General features: G+C 35.9%; 1 protein-coding gene and 1 non-coding gene across 12 annotated transcripts in view; both read right to left on the bottom strand.

The window, feature by feature from the left end:
• The window catches only part of EVI5 (ecotropic viral integration site 5), a 254,969-nt gene that overhangs the window by 112,659 nt on the left and 117,727 nt on the right, over positions 1-24,583 (bottom strand). For 5 of the 11 annotated variants that reach the window (XM_071217250.1, XM_071217252.1, XM_071217249.1 and 2 more), the window contains 3 exons: positions 17,007-17,060; positions 15,317-15,349; positions 14,601-14,747 (listed from right to left, as the gene is read on the bottom strand). In XM_071217250.1, coding sequence (XP_071073351.1) covers positions 14,601-14,747; positions 15,317-15,349; positions 17,007-17,060 — 234 coding nt within the window. The remainder of the gene's footprint in view (positions 1-14,600; positions 14,748-15,316; positions 15,350-17,006; positions 17,061-24,583) is intronic. The other 6 variants (XM_071217253.1, XM_071217255.1, XM_058303169.2 and 3 more) reach the window with 2 other exon arrangements.
• LOC111763474 (U6 spliceosomal RNA) lies at positions 21,113-21,216 on the bottom strand. Its single transcript, XR_002796341.1, has one exon. It is a non-coding gene; the product is annotated as a U6 spliceosomal RNA (small nuclear RNA).

The following is a 24,583-nucleotide window of genomic DNA, read 5'->3' as shown; positions in this document are numbered from 1 at the left end:
ATATGTTAAACACTGCTTTTTTCTTACTGATCACAGATTTCTGTCTCTGGCATTTGACATTCTAATTAGTATGTGACTTGCAGTAGGTCTATTTGGATTTATTTGGATAAGACTTGGACACGGATATCTATGTCCTTCAATAGGGCTGGGAAATTTTCTACCATTATTTCTTCATATGTTCCTTCTGCCTCTTTTCCATTCTTTTCTCCTTCCAGGACTCCCATAACAAGTTTGCATGTCTCTTGCCATCATTTAGTTACCTGAGACCCTGTTCAACTTTTTCCATTCTTTTCATCTGTTCTTTTGTATATTTGCTTTCAGAGGCCAGGTCTTCAAGCACACTCATCCTTCCTTCTGCCTCCTCACATCTGCTGTTATACGCTCTGGTGTATATTTAATTTCATTGATTTTGGCTTTTGTTCCTATAAGATCTGCTACTTTTTATGTATGTTTTCACATTTTTCTTTGTGCTCACCCAATGCCTTCTTAATATCCTTTCTTTAGCCATCTCATTGAATTTATTAAGGAGATTTGGTTTAACATCTATGATTAGTTATCTCAATTCCTTTTTGTCATCTGGAGTCATCGATAATTGTTCCCTTAACTGGGCCATATCTTCCTGTATCTTGGTATGGATTACAATTTTTTGTTGGTGTCTTGGCATCTGGCTTACTAGATGTATTTATTCTGGGTGCAGTTTCTTTAGTTTAGGGTTTTCTTGCCCTTTCTCCCTTGCTGGTTGTATAGCAGGAGCCAAAGATGTAGTTGGTGCTATAAGTTGTGGAGGCTGAAGCTGACTGTGTTGCTCCAGGAACTGATGAAGCTTCTCCCACCTCTCTCTGCTGCCCGGGGTAGGGACAGAGCTGCAGCTGTAATAATCTAAGTCATGCAGGCTAAGACCACCTGTAGTTGCCCAGAGAGACTGATGGAGCTGAGGTGTGGGCAGCAATCAATGCTGTGTAGGTCCAAATTGAACAGTTGCCTAGGTAGACTGATGTAGCACCAGCCCCTCTCCTCCCTGCCAGGGGAGGCGATGGACTCTCTGGAGTGAACAATAATCTAATATGTATGGGTCAAATGCATCTGCAGTTGCCCTGAGAGGCTCAGGGAGTACTGTCCCTTCTGCCCTTTTAGGGGTGGGAATGGAACCACCAATGCCCAACAGTTCAGCCCCTGTAGGCTGAGAGTACCTGCCATTGCCTGGGGAGGCTGAGGAACCATCAGTCCCTTCCTGTTGGGCAATGAGGATGGATCCATAGGCGCCCAGTAGTCCAGGATGTGCAGTCTGAAAGTGCCTGCCATTGTCTGGAAAGGCTGAGGAAACGGCTCCCCTCCTATCCTACTTGGGGGCAGGGGTGGAGCTACAGGTGTCTAACTATTCAGTCTGTGTGGGCTGAAAGCACCTACAGTTACCCAGAGAGGCTGAGAAAACACAGTCCCTCTCTTGTCCTATTGCTGATGGTAGTGAAGCCACAGGCAACCAACAGTCATATTTGTATAGGCCAAAAGCACCTGCAGTTACCTAGATAGGCTGAGGAAACACCAGTCCCCTCCTATCCTATGGGGTTGGAGGGGTGAAGATGGAATCAAAGGCATTCAATTAGTTCTTGTAGGCTGAAAGCACCTGCAGTTGCCCAGAGAGGCCGAGAAAACATAGCTTCTCTCCTATCCTATTGGTTTATGGGGATGGAGTCCCAGTTGTCTGACCATTCAGTTTATGCTGGCCAACAGTGCCTGCAGCTGCCCAGAGAAGCTGGTGCAGGTCCCCTCAGCATCTACCATGTCAGAGGTGTGGCTAGGGCTTATAATAGAGCTGCAATCAAATCTGGTGGAAAGAAGCTGGTCCCTAACAGCACTATGATTTTCAATCAGCCCCACTTCCCCTCCTGCCAGGGGTGGAATTAAAATGGCAACTACCGGCCTCTTTCTAACTTGGACAGATTCAGATTTTATCTGTTCTTAGGATTATACTTTAGCCAGCCAAATTTACTAATCAGTAGCTGAAGTCAGTGCCCAACTGTCTCTCCCTCCCTATTTTTGGGAAATGGAGCTTCCAACTCCAGCCACAGAATAGCTCCCAAGGCGGCTTGCACCTACAATGAAGGATAGGCACTGGCCTCCATGAGGTGGCATGCTCTATTCACAAATCTTCTCTGCAAATGGGCAGTCTCCTTCTTCCCTTTATTCAAGGTTGTTGCAGGATGCTCTTCTGGTCTTCCTGGGGTCCCCAAACAGGTGCTTTGATAGCTCTGGGTGATTACTAACTGCCCTGTAGGATATACCGACTCTTGTAGTGCCTTACTCTGCTGCCATCTTGGCCCTCCCAGATCTCTTTTTATTCTTTTTAATGTGACTACTAGAAAATTAAAAATCATATACATAGCTCACATTATATTTATACTGAACAGCACTGTTAAACTATAGAAGACAACTACACATGTACTGAAAATTCTACTGTAACCTAAAGAAAATAAAACAAAGATACCCATAATTAACGTGAACCATCTTAAATCCTAAATTCTAATATAGTAAAAATTCATTTTCTTAGAAAAGTATATCTCTTTAAAGATATTCACAGAAAACTGCTGGAGGCAGAAAAAAATGGATGCTGTACTAAGAAATTAATCACAGGAAGCAATAAATCTTATAATTTGCTTTCCGATTCTATCTGTAACATAATACCAACAAAAACCAGTTAATAAATTCTTTTTTAAAAAGGTTTCCATACAAAAACTACTCTACAAAAGAAAAAAAAAAAAGTCCAATTCACGATTATCAAAGACTTCATTAAATAGTCTATTATTTCAAATTTGTTTGATGTGGGAAGTGGACTTGGCCCAATGGATAGGGTGTCTGCCTACCACATGGGAGGTCCAAGGTTCAAACCCTGGGCCTCCTTGACCTGTGTGGAGCTGGTCCATGCACAGTGCTGATGCGCGCAAGGAGTGCCCTGCCTCTTTTGGAATTAAAACACCCAAACTGTAGGTGCCATAATTTATTTATTGAGATCATAGTTATTGTATGGGTACTACTAGGACTTTCTCTCCTTAATATGAAGCCCTGCAAAAGGTAATTCATATATGTTTGCCAAGACTTTATATTAGGATAGCCCCAAGCACAGATGAAAGCCAATCAGAGCACATGAAAATGGAATCCTTGATCTGGTGTAAGCCAACTGATCCAATCAACCACAAAAAACTACAGAAGTATTAGAAACTAAATTTTAAACTAAATTCACAAAGAGCTAAAAGCCTTGGATAAAAGTTACTCGGGAAAACATCTTATGGTTTTTTTATATACCAAAACATACTATGTTAACATTCTGAATTATCATTCTAAATGTATTATGTAATTTTCCACCATCTATACCGTCTACAAAACACAATTCTTCGTTCAGATGTCATCATGATGAAGATCATTTATGACTCTGCAAATTAAAGAGGGTCTAAAGAGTATCAAGTTTTTCTGGTGGTACAATAAATAAGACACTGTATATTTTTGGTTTATGTCTGATTTAACAGTTCTCCATATCTTTCTTTCTACTGTCAAAATTAAAGCTGTCCTTTTTCTGTAACTTCCAATCTTACCTTTAATGTGGTTCTCTGGTTTTGGTGTTTAATGATGCCTCTAATGATCAATACTTGCTTCTCTCTTACTAGCAATATTCTTACCATTTTTGGGTCATGGACTCTTTAGGAATCAACTGAAGGTCATCGAACTCTTCTCCAAAAATTATACTCACAAATAAAACTTTGCATAGAATTTCTGATCTCCTTCAAGCTATCCATATACCACAAGTTAAGAACTTCTGCTCCTAAAAAGTACTCCCTTTAATTCTCTGGCTATTTCTATGATCATCAGTTTCAAGTAGGAGAAGATCCTGGATCTCTGATAACAAGAATTACCACTCTCAAAAGCTCTAGTTTCTGACTGACTGCTGGTTATTTCCATGTGAATATTTTACACTCAGAGCAAACTTATTTCAAAGGTTGATCATCTTTTAACCCAAAATTTCCTTCCTTGTTTTCCTTCCTTGTTACTGGCCTGAAACTCCTCACCTGAATACTCAGTGTTGAAGCCTGTCACAGTGCAATAAAATTTTTCCACATAAAGTCCTTCCCTTGCCATTTTCCCCCTTTTCATTTTCCATAATAACGTTAGCAACTAGTCTCTGACTTCCATTTTGACCTTATATCCACTGTGTATGCTGCACCAGAGTACCCTAAAACACCATCTTTATCATGTAATTTCTTCAATTTAAAACTTCTAATTGCTCTCTGTTGTTCAAGGGATAAATTCTAAATTCAATATATTATATTTATTTTTCCTTCTATACCTCACCCTTCTTTCCACAACCCTCTGCAACCTAGCTTAACTCTTCATCTCTTCATAAAAACTGTTCTAATCACTAACAATATAAATATCAAATAACAATATAAAAATCACAGTAGTATTGACTACAGTAATCAAGACAGTGTGGTATTTATGAAATAGACAAACAGATCAATGGACTAGAATAGAGAACCCAGAAATAAAACATACAAATATAGTTAACTGATCTTTGACAAAGGAGAAAGGCAAATCAATGGAAAACGGAAACTCTTTTTCAACAAATGGTGCTGGAACAAATGGACATCCACATGTAAAAAAATATATAAAAACAAAAGAACCACAGACCTTATAAATTTCACAAAAATTAACTCAAAATCGATCATGGACCTAAATGTAAAATCATAAAATTTCTGGAAGATAACATAGGTGAAAATCTAGGTGATCTTGGGTTTAGCAATGATATTTTAGATACAATAACAAAGAAAGATTCTAAAAATGAAAAATATATTAGACTTCTCATAAATTAAAAACCATTGTGCATTAAAAGACATTTAAAAAGTGAAAAGACAACCTACAGAATGGGAGAAAATATTTGTAAGTCCTATCTGTTAAGGGTTTAAAACAGAGCATGCATAAAGAACATTGACACTAAACCAAAAGACAACAAAAACAAAAGATAAATGTTCATAGCAGTATTATTCTAACAATAGCCAAAACGTAGGAAGACTGCAAGTGTCCATCAACAGATTAAAGGATAAACAAAAGGTGGTACATGTATGTTGTCTGTGTATAATATATACATATGTATATAATGGAATATTATTCAGCTGAAAAAATAAAGTTCTGAAACATGTTTTAACACGGATGAACCTTGAAAACATTATGCTAAGTAAAATAACCCGGGCACGAAAGGACAAATTTTATATGATTCCACTTACATGCAATACCTAAAAAAGGAAAATTCTCAGAGACAGAAAGTAAATTACAGGTTACCAGGGCCTGAGGGGGATGGGTAGTTTTCTGTTCAGAGAAACGAAAAATTTTTGGAAATAGTGGTGATGGTTGCACAATATTGTTAATAAAATTAATGTACACCTAAAAATGGTTATAATGTCAAATTTTTAAACTTATTTTTAAATTTCTTTTATTTGCCTTTTCCAATTTTTTTATTTTTAAAATTTTTGTTTTTTAGTTTTAATTTTGTTGTTCTTATGTTTGTACTTTTTTGTTATTTTTGTATTTCTTTTTTGTTATTTTATTTTTGTAATTTCTTTTTGCTTTTTGTTACTTTTTACTTATTTTTTATTTTTCTGTCTTTTTTGTTTTTGTTATTTTTAATAATGATTTAAAAAAAAATTTTTTTTAGGAGGTACTAAGGATTGAACCCAGGACCTCATACATAGGAAGTAGGTGTTCAACCACCAAGTTATAATACATCTGTTCCCCAATGAGCTGTTTTGTTCATTTGTTTGTTTTTAGGGAGTACCAGAGTTTGAACCCAGGACCTTTGTACATGGGCACTCAAACCACTTGAGCTACATATACCCTACAGGCTATTGGATTAAATGAAATAATGGATGACAACGTGCCTGCCATGGGGTTTTTAGTATCAAACTCAAATTCATTTCCCTTACAGAGCATGACTGTGTCATATTTGTCACTGATAAAGGACTTATACATAACTCGAAACTTAAAATTAAGAAAACAAACAACCCAATTTAAAAATGAGGAGTCACTCTGAACAGACACCTCACCAAAAAAAAAAAAGTACATATGGCACATAGGCTTATGAAAAGATACTCATCAAATGTCATTAGGGAATTGCAAATTAAAACAAGATACCCCTAAATACCTGTTATGTGGTATGGACATGTACAATGGCTAAAATGGGAAACACTGAAAACACCAAACACTGATGAGGATGTGGTGGGAAAGCAAAATGGTACAGCCACTTTGGAAGACAGTTTGGCCATTTCTTACCATGCTAAACTTAGCCTTCTCATACGATCCAGCAATCACATTTCTAGATATTTACCCAAATGAGTTGGAAACTTACGCCCACCCAAAAGTTTATAGCAGCCTTACTTTTTTTTTTAATTATTTATTTCTCTCCCCTTCCCTGCCCTTGTCTCCCCCCACTTGTCTGCTCTCTGTGTCCATTCTCTGTGTTCTTCTGTGTCCACTTATATTCTTGTCAGCAGTACCGGGAATCTGTGTCTCTTTTTGTTGCGTCGCCTTGCTGCTTCAGCTCTCCGTGTGTGCGGTGCCACTTGTTGGGCGGGCTGTACTTTTTTCATGCTAGGCGGCTTTCCTTACAGGGTGCACTCCTTGCACATGGGGTTCCCCTACACGGGGAACACCCCTGCGTGGTACAGCACTCCTTGCGCGCATCAGCACTGCGTGTGGGCCAGCTCATCACACGGGGCAGGAGGCCCTGGGTTTCAATCTTGGACCTCCCATGTGGTAGGCGGACGTTTCTATCTGTTGAGCCAAATCCACTTCCCAGCTTTATTCTTAATTGCCAAAAACTAGAAGCAACCAAAATGCCCTTCAATAGGTGAATAGATGAACAAATTATGATGTATCCACACAATGGAATATTATTTAGTTATAAAAGAAAATGAGGTATCAAGTCATGAAAAGACTTAGAGGAAACAAATGCATATGGCTATGTGAAAGAAGCCAATCTGAAAAGGCTACATACTATAATTCCAACTACATGACATTCTGGAGAAGACAAAATCAAACAGACAGTAAAAAGATGAGTAGTGGCCAGGGACTCAAGGGTAGAGTGCAAGGGATGCACAGCTGGAGCACAGGGGATTTTTAGAGCAATAAAATCATTTTGTGTGATTCTTTAATGGTGGATATACAACACGATGCGTTTGTCAGAAACCACACAAAGAGTAAACAACACAAAGAGCGAACCCTAATGTAAACTATGGACTTTAGTGAATAATAATGTATTATTCATATGTGGGAACTCTGTATTCTCAGTCTGTAAACCTAAAATTGCTCTAAAAAATAAAGTCTATTTATTAAAAAAAAAACAAAATTAATGGAAAGCTATTTTATTCAGCCCTACCTTCACTGAATAGTCTGGCATTTAACCCAACTGACTACTCCATGATTCTCCTAACTTCTCTGTCTCCTCTGCAAATTCTAATACTTTACATTTTTATGTATATATATACGTATGTGTGCATATGTTTATGTTCATGTACGTATCAAGCAGTAGTCCCTGAGATTCCATTACCCTGTGTTCTCTCTCAATCTTTCCTTTATTTTCTTTTTTTAAGAGTTATCTTGAATGATTTCACCCATTGAGTATAACTTGTATCTTTAGACATTATCAAATACTATGGAAATCGTGTATATACACAATCTATATAGACAATGGATGAACTCATCATAGAAAAACCTATAAAATAAGGAAATGAAAAGGGGAGGTGGGAAGGAAGGGAGGGACAGAGAGGAGGAAAGATATCACACAATGATGGAAATCTGTAACTGACGGAATGACAGGACAGACTGAGTGATGACTCTCAAGCCCAGATTTTCAGCAGATATCTTTCTACAAAGCTACAGAGATATATTCACAACTTCCTACTGGTCATATCCATATGAATGTGCTAATATTAACCTAATATTCAACATGTCAAAACTGAACTCCCATTCTTTACCTCCTTATTTATTTACTATCCTGCTAGGGACATCACCACTCAACAACTGACCAAGTCAAAAACCTCCCATCTTCTACTGAACCTGCACTCATTCAATCACAAAATCTTATTTATTTTCCTCCAGATATCTCTTGAATGTATCTGCTCCTCTCAAAATTCATTGCTATTGCTCTAATACCCTTATTTCTTTCTTTGGAGTATTGCAGCAGTCGCAACTACATCCTGTTCCTAACTTTAAAGTCTTTACTGTGGATATTATTTAATATTTTCTTACCTCCTATACTAAACTGAAATGAATAGAAGACAGGTGTACAATTCCATTATCAGGACCAATAGGTGTTTTCTGACACTGCTGTTTGGAGCCTAAGAAAATTTTTATTCCATGTTTATTAACACAAACATGTTAATCAAAATTATATAAGTATTGAGGGAAGTGAATGTGGCTCAACCAGTTAGAGGCACCTGCCTACCACATGGGAGGTCCTGGGTTCAGGTCCCAGTGCCTCCTAAAAAGAAGAACAGGGAAGTGGATTTGGCCCAATGGATAAGGCATCTGCCTACCACATGGGAGGTCCAAGGTTCAAATCCAGGGCCTCTGACCCGTGTGATGAGGTGACCCATGTATAGTGCTGATGTGCGCAAAGGAGTGCCATGCCATGCAGGGGTGTCCCCTGCGTAGGGGAGTCCCACGCACAAGGAGTGCGCCCCTCAAGAAGAGCCGCCCAGTGTAAAAAAAAAAAAAAAAAGTGCAGCCTGCCCAGGAATGGCGCCGCACATACGGAGAGTTGACGCAGCAAGATGACGCAACAAAATGAGACACAGATTCTGGGGTGCTGCTGACAAGAATACAAGTGGACACAGAAGAACATACAGCCAATGCACAGAGAGCAGACAACTGGGGTAAGGGGAGAGAAATAAATAAATAAATAAATAAATAAATAAATAAATCCTAAAAAATAAAAATAAAAATAAAAAGAACAGATGCCGCCCCTGCCACAATGAGCAGATGCCACAAGCCAGCAGACACCACAGTCTGCAGGAGGGAATGGATGTGGCTCAGGCTGTTGGGCATTCGCCTTTCATTTGGGAGGTCCCGGATTTGGTTCCCAGTGCCTCCTAGAGAAGGTAAGCACAATGAGCAGACAGACAAGAGAACCATCTCGGGGTGGGGGGGCGGATAAAGAAAAAAAAAGTAAATAAATAAATCTTTTTAAAAAATTAAGTATTGATATACTTTGTTTAGTATAATAAAGTTTTTAGAATAAATCTAAAGTCCACAAAGCCAAATTCATTCTATTATCAATTTTTCTACACAGCAAATAACCCTGTCCAATTATTTCCAAAATAGCCAAAAGCAATTTTCATTGGTATCAATTCTTAATGGTTAAATTTTACAAACATAATATTAGCTTAATTCATTAGAAGTTTTTATTGTTGGTGTTATTGTCGCTGGTTGTTTTTTGGTCCACTTCAAATCTGACCCAATAGAGCTTCTGCAATTAAATTTTATATTTTAGTCATCATTTCTCCCAATTCAAATTTCTGCAGATCTAAATTTGGTCATGAAGGTGATTCTTCTGTCGAGGTTTAGACTATCACAAACTTCGCCATGTCAAATTTAGTTCTATTTAAGTTTTGGTTTGTATTACTATAAGTTCATGCCATTGACTGAGCAAACTGGTCAAGTCCTGGAGCATTCAATATTAAATAATTCACTGTAAAACTAATTTTAAAAATCATGTCCTTCTATATATCATGAAAGCAAAGTCAAGGACAGTTTGAGTGATTTACCACTGTACTATCATAGATGAACTGTGCTTTTCATAGTAGGTGAGCAAATAATATTTGCTGAATTAGCTAGTTAACCTCTTGGTTTAAGAAAAAAAAACTCTTAATAAAATTTGCATGGGAATGGGAAGTAGCTAATGCCATAAAAAGTTCAGTAAACAGTCTATTAAAGTGATAAAGAACTTTTTAATAGAATGCCCACCTAGTAATACTGTACAAGTCCCTAAAAAATATTACACACATGTTTTTGTTTCAAAAATAAACAGAATTTATTACAGTGTGGGACATGGCATATCTGCACTGTCACATTCAAAAACATCTGATAAAAAAACCCTATTACATAAGCCAAGTGGTCCAGAATAGGTTTTGACACAAGTCATAGCAGAAAAAAAATAAAAGATATATCATGCTTTTTCTCAGCATATGACCTATAAAAGAAGTTTATAATTCTCCTCACATTTACAAATTGTCTTTTAAAAAAAATCAAAGCTTTATCAATTTACTATTTTAAGATTTGCTACACTGAATTTCCTTGAAATATTAGTACACCATTTTTATATGATTTGTTGCCAATACGTGAAAAATTACAAACATCCTTTTAGGTGGAAGTTTATCTCTGGTTATTTGTATACTCTTAACCACAGGAATTTTTAATGTTAAAGAAAGGCTAAGAAAATAATTGCTTATATTTAAAGTGACCATTCATCTATTTTTGAAGTTGAAAGGAAAAGATGATTACATGTGAAACATTTCATCTTTATTTTTTTTTCAAGGAGGTACTGGGGAGTGAACCCAGGACCTCGGACATGGGAAGCAGTCACTCAACCACTGAGCTACATCCACTCCCCAGTGAAAGTTGTTTTTTTTGTTTGTTTGGTTTTTTCAGGAGGTACTGGAGATCTAACCTGGGACCTTACACATGGGAAGCAGGTGCTCCACCACTTGAACTACATCTACTCCATTCAATCTTTGGACTAAGGTCAAATTTAGTTTTAGAAGAAAACCCCTGCCCAGATTTATAGGTATCTTGGCCAAAGGATTAACAGTTCACCAAATTAAATATGTGAAGTCAATACTCTATTTGCGATTTTTAGAAAGACAACTTAAAATCAACTAACACTTACAAATTAAATCAATTTTTCCTGAAATGTCACTACTTTTGTAGAGTTAGCATTAGAGTGTTTTTAGTGCAGGAAGAGATACTAAACATTAACTTCCATTTTCATAAAGAAAAACAAAACACACTAGATTAATCGGGTGTGGGCAGCTCCTAATGCTGCTGAACAAATACATTTCCTAAAATTAACCATCTAAAAGATTTCACAACTTCCACTAAAAACTGCTAGGTTTTAGTTTATTAACATCTATTTGTGTGTTTAATCAGGTAACACTGATTTTTATTCCTGATATCAAATCTTGTGTCTTAAAAGTCTTATATGAATCTTTCACATTCTCTTCTAGAATTACAGAATAGGGAAGGTCAGGAGACATCTGTCTATTTTCCCTCCATGTCAGGAATACCCACAATCACTTCCCAAAAATATTCAAACCAAATACAACATTACAAATTTACTTAGAATTCAGTGGGATCAATAGGTTTCCAGGAGACTGCACTTCTAAATGTCTAGGGCTTTGATACATAAAGATTACTAAGCTAAATCTTTGATTTTTGAACCTAAGGGCAAGGTGACAAATTTATTTCTGAAAAAAAAAAATCTTATTTTAGTTTCTTGTTCTTAATAGAGAGGATTTAAGTCTTGTGGAATTTTAATTCCTCATCAAACATATTAGCTTTATTTTTAAAATACTTAATCTATACATTGTAGATGAAGACTTAAGTTATAGAATAAATTATTGGTCAGGAAAGATTTAGAAGACAAAGATCTCTGACCTCTTTTCACATGAACAGTAAGATTCTTTATATGTCAATCACCTATAAAATCACCTAAGTTTACCACTTTCGCCTGTATTTCCCTGCCTTGTCTAGCAACATATCATGAGAGGAGATAACTTGTAAATAACTTGTAAAAACTGCACTTATGGCACAGTTTTGTCTACTACAGAAACAAAATTAGTTTGCTATGACTTATACATGGTGAATTGGCTTTTGGTGAATCAAAGTTATTCTAATTGTTCACAAGTCAAATATTATGGGAATTTTTAAGAAAGCATTGAGATGACTGATCTTTTTTGATATCAAACCTTTATTAATGTAAGCAATGTATTTGTCTACCTCAAAGCTTTTAGTATCTCCAATTTTCTAATATCCCTTAAAAATAATATTTCTATGCTCATTCTGCAATTTATTTTAAAATTTAGGCATATGCACTTTCCTCTGAAAATAGAAACTTGGACCAGCACTCCCTTACTATCTCTCATCTGTGTTTTGCATCACTTGCTTTATATGCCTGTTTTACGGTTTAGGAAATCATCTCCTTGTGAGAAAAAAAATGGAAGTCAAAGTATAGATCTGCTTTCTCTCTCTCTCTCTTTTTTTTTAAAAGATTTATTTTTATTTATTTCTCTCCCCTTCCCCCTCCCCCAAACCCCTGTTGTCTGCTCTCTGTGTCCATTTGCTGTGTGTTCTTCTTTGTCCGCTTCTGTTGCTGTCAGTGGCATGGGAATCTGTGTTTCTTTTTGTTGCGTCATCTTGTTGTGTCAGCTGTTCGTGTGTGTGGCACCATTCCTGGGTAGGCTGCACTTTCCTTCGCGCTGGGTGGCACTCCTCAGGGGGTGCACTCCTTGCACGTAGGGCTCCCCTATGCGGGGGACACCCGTAAGTGGCACGGCACTCCTTGCGCACATCAGCACTGCGCATGGGCCAGCTGCACACGGGTCAAGGAGGCCCGGGGTTTGAACCGCGGACCTCCTACGTGGTAGACGGACGCCCTAACCACTGGGCCAAGTCTGCTTCCCTGCTTTCTCTTTGTTTATACATTAGTCTCACAATGTGGGTGCATCTGGTCCTTGAAAAAGAACACAAAATCTTTTGTTTTATGTAGCAATATTCAAAAGCTTCAGCTCATTCTGGCCATTTGTGCTTTCCCAATTAACTTAATATTGTATCCTGTAGACCTATCTACATATAGGTCTCAATGTTTTAAAACCGCAGCAAATTAATATACTATTCAAATATATTATGACTGTAGCTTATGCCAAAAGCTGATATAAACCTGTGCTTCTGAATCATATTGCACTGCTAATTCATTTCAGCTTAATTCCCAGACATGACCTCTCCCCCAATTCTGCTTTTTCTATTTTTATGCTTTGCTATTATTGATATTTCATACAAAGACGGAACAAAACTATTTGAGCCCCATCTTTCTATCATTTTTCTTTTTCAAAGATTTATTTATTTATTTATTTATTTATTCCACCACCTCCACCACCGCCCCCTCCCCAACCCCCCCCCCCAGTTGTCTGCTTTCTGTGTCCATTTGCTGTGAGTTCTTCTGTGACAGCTTCTATCCTTATCAGCGGAACTGGGAATCTGTGTTTCTTTTTGTGGCATCATCTTGTTGTATCAGCTCTCTGTGTGTGCGGCGCCATTCTTGGGCAGGCTGCACTTTCTTTCGCGCTGGGCAGCTCTCCTTACGGGGTGCACTCCTTGAACATGGGGCTCCCCTACACAGGGGACACCCCTGCGTGGCACGGCACTCCTTGTGCACATCAGCACTGCGCTTGGGCCAGCTGCACATGGGTCAGTGAGGCCCAGGGTTTGAACTGTGGACCTCCCATGTGGTAGGCAGATGCCCTATCCACTGGACTAAGTCCACTTCCCTCTATTATTCTTTTATCACTCATTTTCTTAGCTACTTCAGTAACATATAATTGAAAAAATTGTTTATGAGTTCTCTCAATTGCCCATTTTTAAAATTTTGCTTTTTAACTTTCTGATTTTTGTGCCAGATGTCATTGTTTTTTTACTATACTGAATAAAAGAAACGTCACACTTTGTATTCATTATATTTGCCTTATAGACCTGTATGGAGATCTAACACAAGGTTTTCTATCTACTCCTGTTACAGTCAAACTCCTACCTGAGAACAGAAAATGGAAACAAGAAATAACATCTTTTCAAAGATAACAGTTGGCTTCTCTTTTTAACCCTTATATTCACCATTAAGATCACTCTAATCTGAATGTGCCAATAAAAAATGATGTCTGAGTTACATACCTGAAGCTAGCTGTACAATCAGCAGCTATTTAGTACCATTAGTAGGTTAACATAATTTTTGAAACTGTTCTTTTTTTTTCATCTTGAAAATTTCTATTCTCATGAAAAAATGTAGGTATATATCAATCCATAATTCAATATCTGGATGTAGGAAGTCTAGTCTAAGACATAAATCACTGCATTATCAAAGCTTTAAATGGTTTAATTACATGTTTTGCATGCTGGGTGATATTTCATCTGCACAATGAAAAACTGGAAGTTAGGATTTTAAAACTTCCCTTGGCAAAATGACACCTATTATGAAACATTTCTAAAACTTAAAAAGCAGGTCTAGCATACACTGCATATTTTCTGTGACGTGGAATGTAATGTAAAGAAAGGAAACATTACCTATTTCTAATAAAACTGTAGAGAAAGAAAAAAAAATGTTAGAACAAGGGGCCTTTAGGCCACAATAAGACCCCTTAGTTTTACAGAACATAAAACTGGGATAATTTAAGAATTCAGTTAAAGTAGAAGACAAAATTATTTAAAGCACAAAAGTTGTGCTAAAAAATAAAAATTGCTTTGGGGGGGGTGGGGATGAGAAAGATGAGAAAAAGCACTACCAGACTCCTTACCCATTGTTGTTGGTGCTGGAGCTTCCTGATGGTATTTTCAGCTTGCTCCAGCTTAGCACTGGCCTCATCACTCTGCTGTTTGATGGTGGCCAACTCCCGTTTTATGAGGTAGTTTTCCTCAGCCTCCTGGGCTCTTGTCACTTGTCCCTTAGGACATAATTTTTGTGTGCATAAGGCAATTTAAGATAGATTCAGGAAAGACTGCCTTTGTGAGGTTTAGTTATTTACTTTGAAATGTTTTTAAAAAATCACCTCAGAAAATAGAACAGCCTAGATAATTATTAGCTAGCAGCTCATTCCATCAAATTTTGGAAAACTCAATGAAAATTTACTTGACAATCTTAAGAACAATTCTTCCTTCAGTCAATAAAAATTTAATTCATGCAATATTACTCAGATATACATGCAGGAGTAAATTTTCAATGAAAGTGTTAATTTTGCAGAATCTGCTCATTGCCATTTGAAATAAATACTTTAAAATAAATTAGCTTTAAAACGTGCAAAAGGCTGATTATTTTAATACCTCTAAAATAAACCAAGACCATATATGGCTATTAAGAATTAAGTTTATGCCCATATGTACCATTCCAAAAAAATTATTTCTAGAAAAATGCATGTAAAATTGCATGCATTAAAATATGAATTTCTAGGTTTAGGACTTTCCTTAGAAGTAAAGTTAGAGACAATGCTAAAAAATAAAAAAATAAAAATTATACCTGTATCAATCTATCTGCCAAGGAAGCACTTTCCTACAAAAGGAAAAATTCAGAGATAGAAATTTAAGAAAAGAAATAAAAGTGATAAAATTAGGAATAAGAAGAAACAAAGCATACCCGAATTCCACCTACCTTTCATTATTAGTTAAAATGTATATTTAAATTTTAAAACTATTTTTTATTGAATGGACTTTTATTCTTAAACCTTAAGAAAAACTTACCAAACATGGACAGACTGCTGAAAATCATGTGCCTCTAGAAAAAACTAAACATAAATTCCAAGTGTTTTTATATTACTTGGTGCAAGCAAATATCTTCTTTTTAAATAAACCTTTAAATCTTTATTTTTGGAGACAACCTCTCTAAATGCCAAATGACTTATATGAAAGGGAGAAGGAATTTGAGTTAGCATTTCCACTTATAAAGTGAGCTAGGAATTTGTGCAATAGCAACTTCCAAAGAAGCAAAGCACAGAAAATATGACACATGAAATATACTACAACAAAAATTAATAAAGTCAACTTAATAAAATCTAGCAATAATTGAGAAAGGTAAATTTCCTGGTTATAGATTTTAATTAATACATAAGTATTTATAGAACTCTATGTGCTAAGGAACACACCTAGGCCATCTACGTCAGTAAAAAGACACTTAATTTTGTAGAAACAAAATCCAAACTTAGACTTTTCTACAGCACCTTTATCACTACGCGGTTCAATGAAGTAAAAATGCTTTCTCTGTGAAAATGTTTCTTTCAATCTAAAGATAAAAGACCGCTTAAGAAGATAAACATCCTGTCCTTGTGCAATGATATTTAATATCAATACTTTTCAAACAAAAGGACATTTTATAAACTATTCGTATTTCCATTTATTTATTTCTTAAAGTTTGAGCTATACATTTTCAGTAAAGATTTTAAGATACTTGGCAATATCACGAGGGGTACTTTCAAACTTATTTAGTCACACCTTTGGTAAAAAGTGGAAAAAAAGAATTTGTGAATTGAGATATTTTTCTTTTAATAAATCAAACCTCTCAAACTACACTTTTATTACTCAATATAATTTTATAGCATCAGAAACAAGACTACATCAGAAAGAGGACTATAAAAGATACTACATCAAAAGCACAGAAAAAAAATAATGCAAATTTTCCACATTTTCCCAGTTTCACTATATGAAAAAGAAAGAGCTAACAAGTGAATATCAAAATAATTCTAAGAACCAAAATTTTAAGCACAATTTCCCTGTGTTGAAATCAATATGATAGTGAATTTTTACATAAGAAATCCATCACTTGCCTAAACTTAAACAAATCCTAGGTTTTAAAGGAATTATTGCCACATTTAACATGGATAGAAAGGGCAACTCTTGAAACTTGTCGGAAAGAATTCCCAACTAGATTAACTCTAAAGACATACTTTCTGGAGATTATATGTAAAGAAGACAAATAATATCAATACATTACTCTAACTTGTTAATGAACTCAGTTACAACTTTAGGCAGAAAGTTCAAGAATGAGTAGTACCAATCACTTTTTATTAATGACTAGTTAGTTAAGCAGTAAGAGCTAAGCAAGTTAAGCTGTCAATACAACTTAAACATGTGCTATACTTTTTGAGGCTTTATTTAAAATAGAGAAAAAATACCGCACGATCCATTAAAGTTTGCATAAGTAGTTGTTTACTTACTTTTTCTAATGTTTCAATGCGCTGTTTTAAAAGTCTATTTTCTGTGCGTAACCTCTGGAGAGGGAAAGAAAAAGTTTTGTTTGCAAGTATTCCTGAGAGGAAAAAAAAAGTCCTAAATCACAGTCCTTAAAATGTACCACCTTTTATAAATGAGAGTGTCTAAGGCATGGTTATATAATTTATCATCTGTCAAATTCTTAAAGTCTTAGATTAAGAAATATATGCAAAGGAAATGATCATATTTATCATTCCTGTTGTGACTGACCCTTAAATATAAGCCAAAGTACATGCAGAAATAACCTTTCTCTTCTGTATTTATCATGACTCATAATCAGTATTTTCTTATGTCTTAAATTCCCCAAGATTCTAACTTGCCTATCTACTCCAAAGCCTATCTAAATATTTAATATTCAAATATCTGTTGAATGAATAAGAAATCTAAAAAAATGCATGATTAAAGGATAATTAAATATCAAGTTAAGTGTCAATGTAGAAATAGAACAGTCTCTATTTATAATGCCAAGTTGCAAAGTTCCTTCCATTCTGAAAATATAAAAAAATTGTAATTAATTGTTTTCTATTCAAAAACTTAAAAGTGCCAATTACCAGTATATTCTAATTATTCAAAAAGTGAAACCAGATTTTTTTTTAAATCTTCACCTAATTGGTCAATGCCTGACTTTCAAAAAAACCTGTGAAATTACTGATATTCAGTATTAAATCCAAACCACTCTATGTAAGTTATCCCTTCTGAATGGCAAATTTATTTACCATCACTCTAGTTTCAAACTCCTCCTTACCTTTTTGCTCCAATTTGCTTCAGAACTCATCCACCCTTCCTTTAACCCTCCCTTCTTTCAAATTTCTGTTAAAAATGTCTTCCTCAGAAAATTCTTCTGATGCAATCCATTATTTTGCTAGTCCAGACTTAATTTATATAACATCTAAAGTTTCATTTTCAAGGAAATGACTATGAATTACTGTATCTTTTTAAATGGACCACAAATTGGAACAAATAAATTTTAGAGTTATTACAAAGATAGCTCATGAAATTGGATTTTCTTATTCTATTAACTAAAATATATATTTAGATAATTTGAAAGAGACATTACTTTAAGTATGATCTCAGACTAAAGTAACAGCTTGAGGAAGAGAAATTGTTTCTCATGTCTTGGCTATCCCTACTACACGACATATAATGGTCTACACAAACATGTAATTATTAAATTAAAAAAAAAATTCTTCTCAAAATGGTCTCAACATATTTCATCTAAAAAACATGGAATATTTTGTTTAGCCTAAGAGATTTAGAGAGCTAAGTTCCAACCAGACAACTTGTGAATTAATGTTACAACAGAAATAATTTTGACATAATAAAATTTAAACTAAAAGCATTCACCTGGATTTCATTCTCCCATCCTTCCTAAACCCTTTAAATTTTCTGAAATATACTTTACTATAAATGAAAACCTAAAGTGATCACCACCCAAACATCTTAACATTACTATTAAATAAATTACTTTTTTCATGTGTGATAACCCACTTAATCATGAATTAATGGTCTGTTTCTTCATTTATAAAGATGATTCCAGAGTTACCTATTAAGTTCCAAGTGTTTCCATCTTTTTCTTGGACTAGTATTACAGTATTTTGATAATTATAGTTGTTACCCCTTTTACTCTGGGAGAGCTAACTTCTCCCATTCCTACACTGCCTTGTTTGCACCTCAAATCCCAGCTATCAGATATTAAAGTAGTTAATAGGTTTTGATATTAGATTTTTTTTTTTTAAGATTTATTTTTATTTATTTAATTCCCCTCCCCTCCCCCGGTTGTCTGTTTTCTGTGTCTTTTTGCTGAGTCTTGTTTCTTTGTCCGCTTCTGTTGTCATCAGCAGCACGGGAAGTGTGGGCGGCACCATTCCTCGGCAGGCTGCTCCCTCCTTCGCGCTGGGCGGCTCTCCTTATGGGTGCACTCCTTGCGCGTGGGGCTCCCCTACGTGGGGGACACCCGTGTGGCACTGCACTCCTTGCGCGCATCAGCACTGCACATGGGCCAGCTCCACACGGGTCAAGGAGGCCTGGGGCTTGAACCGCGGACCTCCCATGTGGTAGACGGACGCCCTAACCACTGGGCCAAAGTCCGTTTCCCTGATATTAGATTTAGATTCAAATCTTTGCTCCAGAATTATACCTGTACATTTAATTCAATATCTTAGAATCTCCATTTCCTCATCTAGAAAATTAGAGTAGTAATACCAACAAGGAATAGTGGAAGAATTAATGAGATAGCACCATGCCTACTATACCAAACTTGATTAATGCAATCCATTGCTGATTATTTTTGAAGTTGGACATGCAAATTATTTTATTATTTTTGTCTTTTTTTTAGAATTAGGTTTTTTTTACATCCCACTGGAATTTTACAAGGAATTGTTAAAATATATTTTGCAGGGAAATTCCTATCTTTATGAAACAGTTTTCCATCAAGGAATTTATAATCTTTCCCTTTACTCATCTTTTTAAAATTTTGTGTATATAGTTTTCCAGGGTTTATTTGTACAAGTTCTAGCCTATTCTTCGTTGAGATTATTCCGAGATACACTTTTATTTTTAATTTAAGTGGACCTCTTTTTCCAAGATAATTTTTACTGTTTATTACTGATATATAGGAAAATTAATGACTAAATTGTATCACAACTAAAAACTCATTAATTTTCAGTATCTTTTTAATCACATTTTCTAGAGCTTATGAAAAGAGCTTATGAAAACCTTTTCTAAACTTAAAGGTGAACCATAAAGAGAAAGATCAATAGATACGACTACAGAAAATGCTTATCTTGTACATTAAAAAAGTACCTTTAAAAAGTACATTAAAAAAGAGCCTTTTGTGACCTATCAAATTAGGAAAGAGAAAATGAGACTGATTTGGTAAGGTCGTCAGGAAATGGGAACTGCTAAGAAGAATATACCCTGGAAAGATGATTTTGTAAATTTACTTGCTACACAGCGAAAGTTTTGAAAGTGCTAATACTTTTAACTCACTCTACATTTTACAAAATACTTCCAGGTGCCAAAAACTTTATACACAAATATGCTCAAAATAGGAGAATCTGAGTTTCAAACAACTCACTTTGCAACCATCATCACCTATTCGTTCCAGCTTACTCTTATGAAGTAACCCAACCCCACCAAATTCTCCTTCTTGTTGAGAAAATCCAGTGACTCCTGTCAATCTTTTATTGACCTTTATTCCTGGTGACATCTCTTTCCTCTTTACCAAATTTAATTTTAAATCATTTTAGATCCTTTCTTGTGTGTATCCTTCTCTGCCCTCTCTCCCATAGTATCTGCCTGGCAAAATCACTACTGTGGGCCAACTATCTGACAACTCTTTGTATGTTAAATATGACTAAAGAAAAACACACCAGGATGTTCATTTAAATTCAAGATTACAAAATTCAGTTGGGCTCTTAAGATTACCTAGCGCTAATGTATTTCCTTAGTCCACTCTTTCTCCTACCCTCCCAATTCGTTCCTTTTCAAACTAGGAATCCTCTACCCCACAGTCATTCTTTGCTGATAATCTTGCTTATAATTTCACTGAAAAATCTGAAGCAATCAGAAGCAAACTTCCACAAGTTCTCACAACCACACCCTGCACCTTACTTTCATTTTTGCCCCTATATTTTACTTTCTCTCCTGTTATTGTAGATTACCCATGCGAGTAGCCCAAGTTATATCTCCTATATATTTGCTATATCCCATCCCCTCCTGCCACTAGCAATTATATCATATTATACATCATCAGTTTTGCCTATTTGATTAACACCATAAAAACAGGTGGTGGCAATTTCTCCCACATTAAAAAAATAAAATAAAATCACCACCCTCTATAGCTGCTGTCCCATTTCTCTCTGCTTTATAGCAAAATTACTTGAAAGATATCAACACCATCTCCAATTTTTTCCCTTCCATTCCTGTCAGGTTCTATTCCCACTACTTTTCTGCTCTTTTCCAGTTTATCCCATAATGAAAAACCCAGGGGACATTTCTCAGTCCTCATCTCACAAAAACTCTCTTCAGCATCTGACACTGTAAATTTTTTAAAAATATGGAATGCTCTGTGTATTTGCATGTCATCCTTGCGCAGAGGCCATGCTCATTTTCTCTGGTCGTTCCAATTTTAGTATACGTACTAAAGAAGTGAACACTAAATTCTCTTTCTTGAAACACTCTTTTTCTCTTGGCTTCCAGATTGCACCCACCCCCGTTTTTTTCCTGCCCTTCTTGGCTGTTTTCTCCTGTCTTCCTAACCTTTAAATGTTGGCTTACTCTTGAGCGCTATGTCCAAACTCTTCTACACTCACTCTCCAGGTAATCTCATCCACTCATATGGCTTTTGATACCATCTTTGTGACTGCCAAATTTATAAGCCTGCTCTTTCTGAACTCCAGATCTGGATACTAAAGGGGCAACTTGGGCATTTTTGAGGTACCTCATTTTTAAAATAAACAAACTTGAGTTCCTCGTATCCTTCCCTAAACCAAATCCTCCTGTAGTCGTGCCCATTTCAGAAATTAGGAATTTTGTTTTTCTTGCTGCCCAGGCCAAAAAACTTGATTCCTCTCTCTTTTACATTTCCACATTCAATCTGTCAGCTTTATTAATATCTTTAAAACATATTCAGAATTCAATCACTTCTCACCACCCCAGTCCAAGTCACTATCACCTCTTGCCCGGAATACATCATCAGCCGCCTTCTAGTTAATTTGCTGGCTTCTGCTCCTGCCCCTGCCTTCTCCTATTTTTTTTTTTTTTTAAAGATTTATTTTTTATTTACTTCTCTCCCCTTCCCCCCAGCCCCAGTTGTCTGCTCTCTCTTGTCTATTCACTGTGTGTTCTTCTGTATCTGCTTTTATTCTTGTCAGCAGCACCGGGGAATCTATGTTTCTTTTTGTTCTGTCATCTTGCTGCATCAACTCTCTGTGTGTGCAACACCATTCCTGGGCAGGCTGCACTTTTTTTTTCTGCGCTGAGTGGCTCACTCCTTGCACGTGGGGCTCCCCTACGCCGGGACACCCCCATGTGGCAGGGCACTCCTTGCGCGCATGAGCACTGCGCATGGGCCAGCTCCACTCGGGTCAAGGAGGCCCGGGGTGTGAACCGCAGACCTCCCATGTGGTAAGTGGATGCCCTATCCATTGGGCCAAGTCCATTTTCCAGATCAACATATCTAGGTCCCTTATTTTCTTCTGGTCTTTATTTAAGTCACCTGGTCAACTTTCCTAAATTTTCAACCCTAACACTATTGTTTTATATTCCTCTTTCCTGAGGTACTTTTTACTCATTTTATCTTTTATTATTATTTTGTTTATCATCTGACTTACTCCTTGAAGATAGGATTTTATCTATTCCATAGCTTACAGCAGTGCTTGGCATAGAGTTGGGCACTATAAATATATATTGAATGAATGAATTACTAAATAAATTATGCTATAATGCCTCCATTGGACATTATTATACAGTAATCAGTTTTTTAATGAAAAGTTTTTACTGGGCATCCTAATCTTTCTTACATCACTCTTCGAAAGCATCATAGTTTATATACTGAAAAGCACATATGGACCTTAGAATAACACAAATCAGAATTTAAAATTCCTGATTTTCAATATTTTCTAGCAATGTTACCACTGGAATATTATTTGAGTTTTCTAAAGCTTAGTTTCTTCACTTAAGGATAAGGATAAGAACCCTCTCAGAAGGCTTTTGTAAGAATTAAGGGAGATGATGCAAGGAAATGGCCCATCGTATATAATTATTGAATAAATATAAATACCAAATCCTCCTAATACCTCATACTGGTTTTAAACTTAATTCCTGGAGGGCTTTGATATTATTTGTCATGTTTTGTTTCTTATGTCAGACAGTAAACACATGATTTTTATTTTGTTTTTATTATTTTCAGCAGATCTGAAATATTTCATAAGTTTTGAAATAGGAAAAAATATTTAACTTTGGACCAAAATGTAGCCAGAATTCTTAATAACCCTCACTTGCAGGGCTTTAAACCTCTATGCTCCAGATACAAATGGAAATTCTATCATCGGTTTGTATGTCTGTCTTAAATAGAGTGGGGGAAATAAAGGTTTCACTCTTTTAAAAGATTTGTGGGTTCACCTAATATAAGCTAGAAGTTTAATATTTCTTACCTCCTCACCCTCAAGTGGAACATCAATAGATTGGAAGAAGATATTGATAAAGATGTTTCTATTAACAAAAAATTTCACACAGTAAAATGTAAGATTCTCCATATGAAGTCACGTTATTATCAAAACCTTTCTATAACATTTTTAGAGAAGGGTGGATAATAAGTAAAAGTTACACCCTGACCAGGGAACTCACTGACAGATATAATTCTTAGAATAAAAGGTCACTACCCCAAAGGTCTTAACATTTTATTAAAGCAAAAACAATGGAAAACTTAAACATGTTTCACAAAATCAAGGGCTGATTTTATACCTCCATATCAAAACATCAAATACTTTAATGATCATTTCACTTGCCTGAGAGTAAGGGTTGGTACCAGACTATCTTAGACCTAGAAGTTTGAGAGGAGGATCAAGTCAAGAAAGAAAACTAGTTTAACAGAGCTCTTTCCCTTGTAAAAGGGACCTATGGGATAGGGGCTTAGTTAGGAAGTGATATTTCTCTTTAGAGCAAGATGCAATTAACACCTGGCTAATTAATTGGAAATAAGGTGGTAATGTGATGACCAGATAATTTACCAAGTCTAAGTCAAAAACTAGACACACTTAAATATAAGGTATAAAAAAGTGCAAGCACTCAAAAAAATGTGTCTCTTTTTTTTCAGAGGGTGATGTGGGAACTTAAAAAGAGGTGAAAATGATACAAGAGTATGGATGATCTATGTGGAAACATTATAAAAAAGGAACAGACTGCCTTTGGAATCAGTACACTTTAATGATTTGTTCTGCTAACTTTTTGAATTTTTTTTTTTTCTTCTTCAAATTCTCTACAAACCATTCACACCGTCTGTGATTGCCTGAGACACATGGACCTGGTATTCAAAAATGTTGGGTAAAGTATATGAACTACCACTTTCCCTGCAAAAAACCACAAAGTATGAAAAAAACAGTGAATGCAGGCTAAAGTCTACTAAAGATCTATTTGAAAATGCCTTTTGGTGTTCTATATTCATGTGACTTAATTTCAGAAGAAACTTCTTCAAGAGCAAGGATTGTTCATATACTGATTTTTTTCAACACATGGTGAAATGAATAGGATGGCTTCTCCATCCTCAGATTCTTGATTTGCAGTTCCGAATATTCGTGGTACGCGACAACCCATACTCTCCCCACTCATCAGGATGACGTACTTTTTACATTCAGTAGGTTGAAGTACAGGGTATGATTTAATATTACCCTTACTCATGGTACCTAAAAGAAAAGCAAATGGTAGAGCAGCAGTTGGGTGACAGGATTTTTAAAAAGGGAGGGGGAAACATCCACAGGGGTGTTCTCTCTCAAAAATGTAGAATGATCTACTTCCAAATGAT

The sequence above is a fragment of the Dasypus novemcinctus genome, chromosome 9 (assembly GCF_030445035.2).
Source record: "Dasypus novemcinctus isolate mDasNov1 chromosome 9, mDasNov1.1.hap2, whole genome shotgun sequence".
NCBI lineage: Eukaryota > Metazoa > Chordata > Mammalia > Cingulata > Dasypodidae > Dasypus > Dasypus novemcinctus.
The sequence above is the reverse complement of the archived record's forward strand: the minus strand, read 5'-3'. Positions and strand labels throughout refer to the sequence as shown.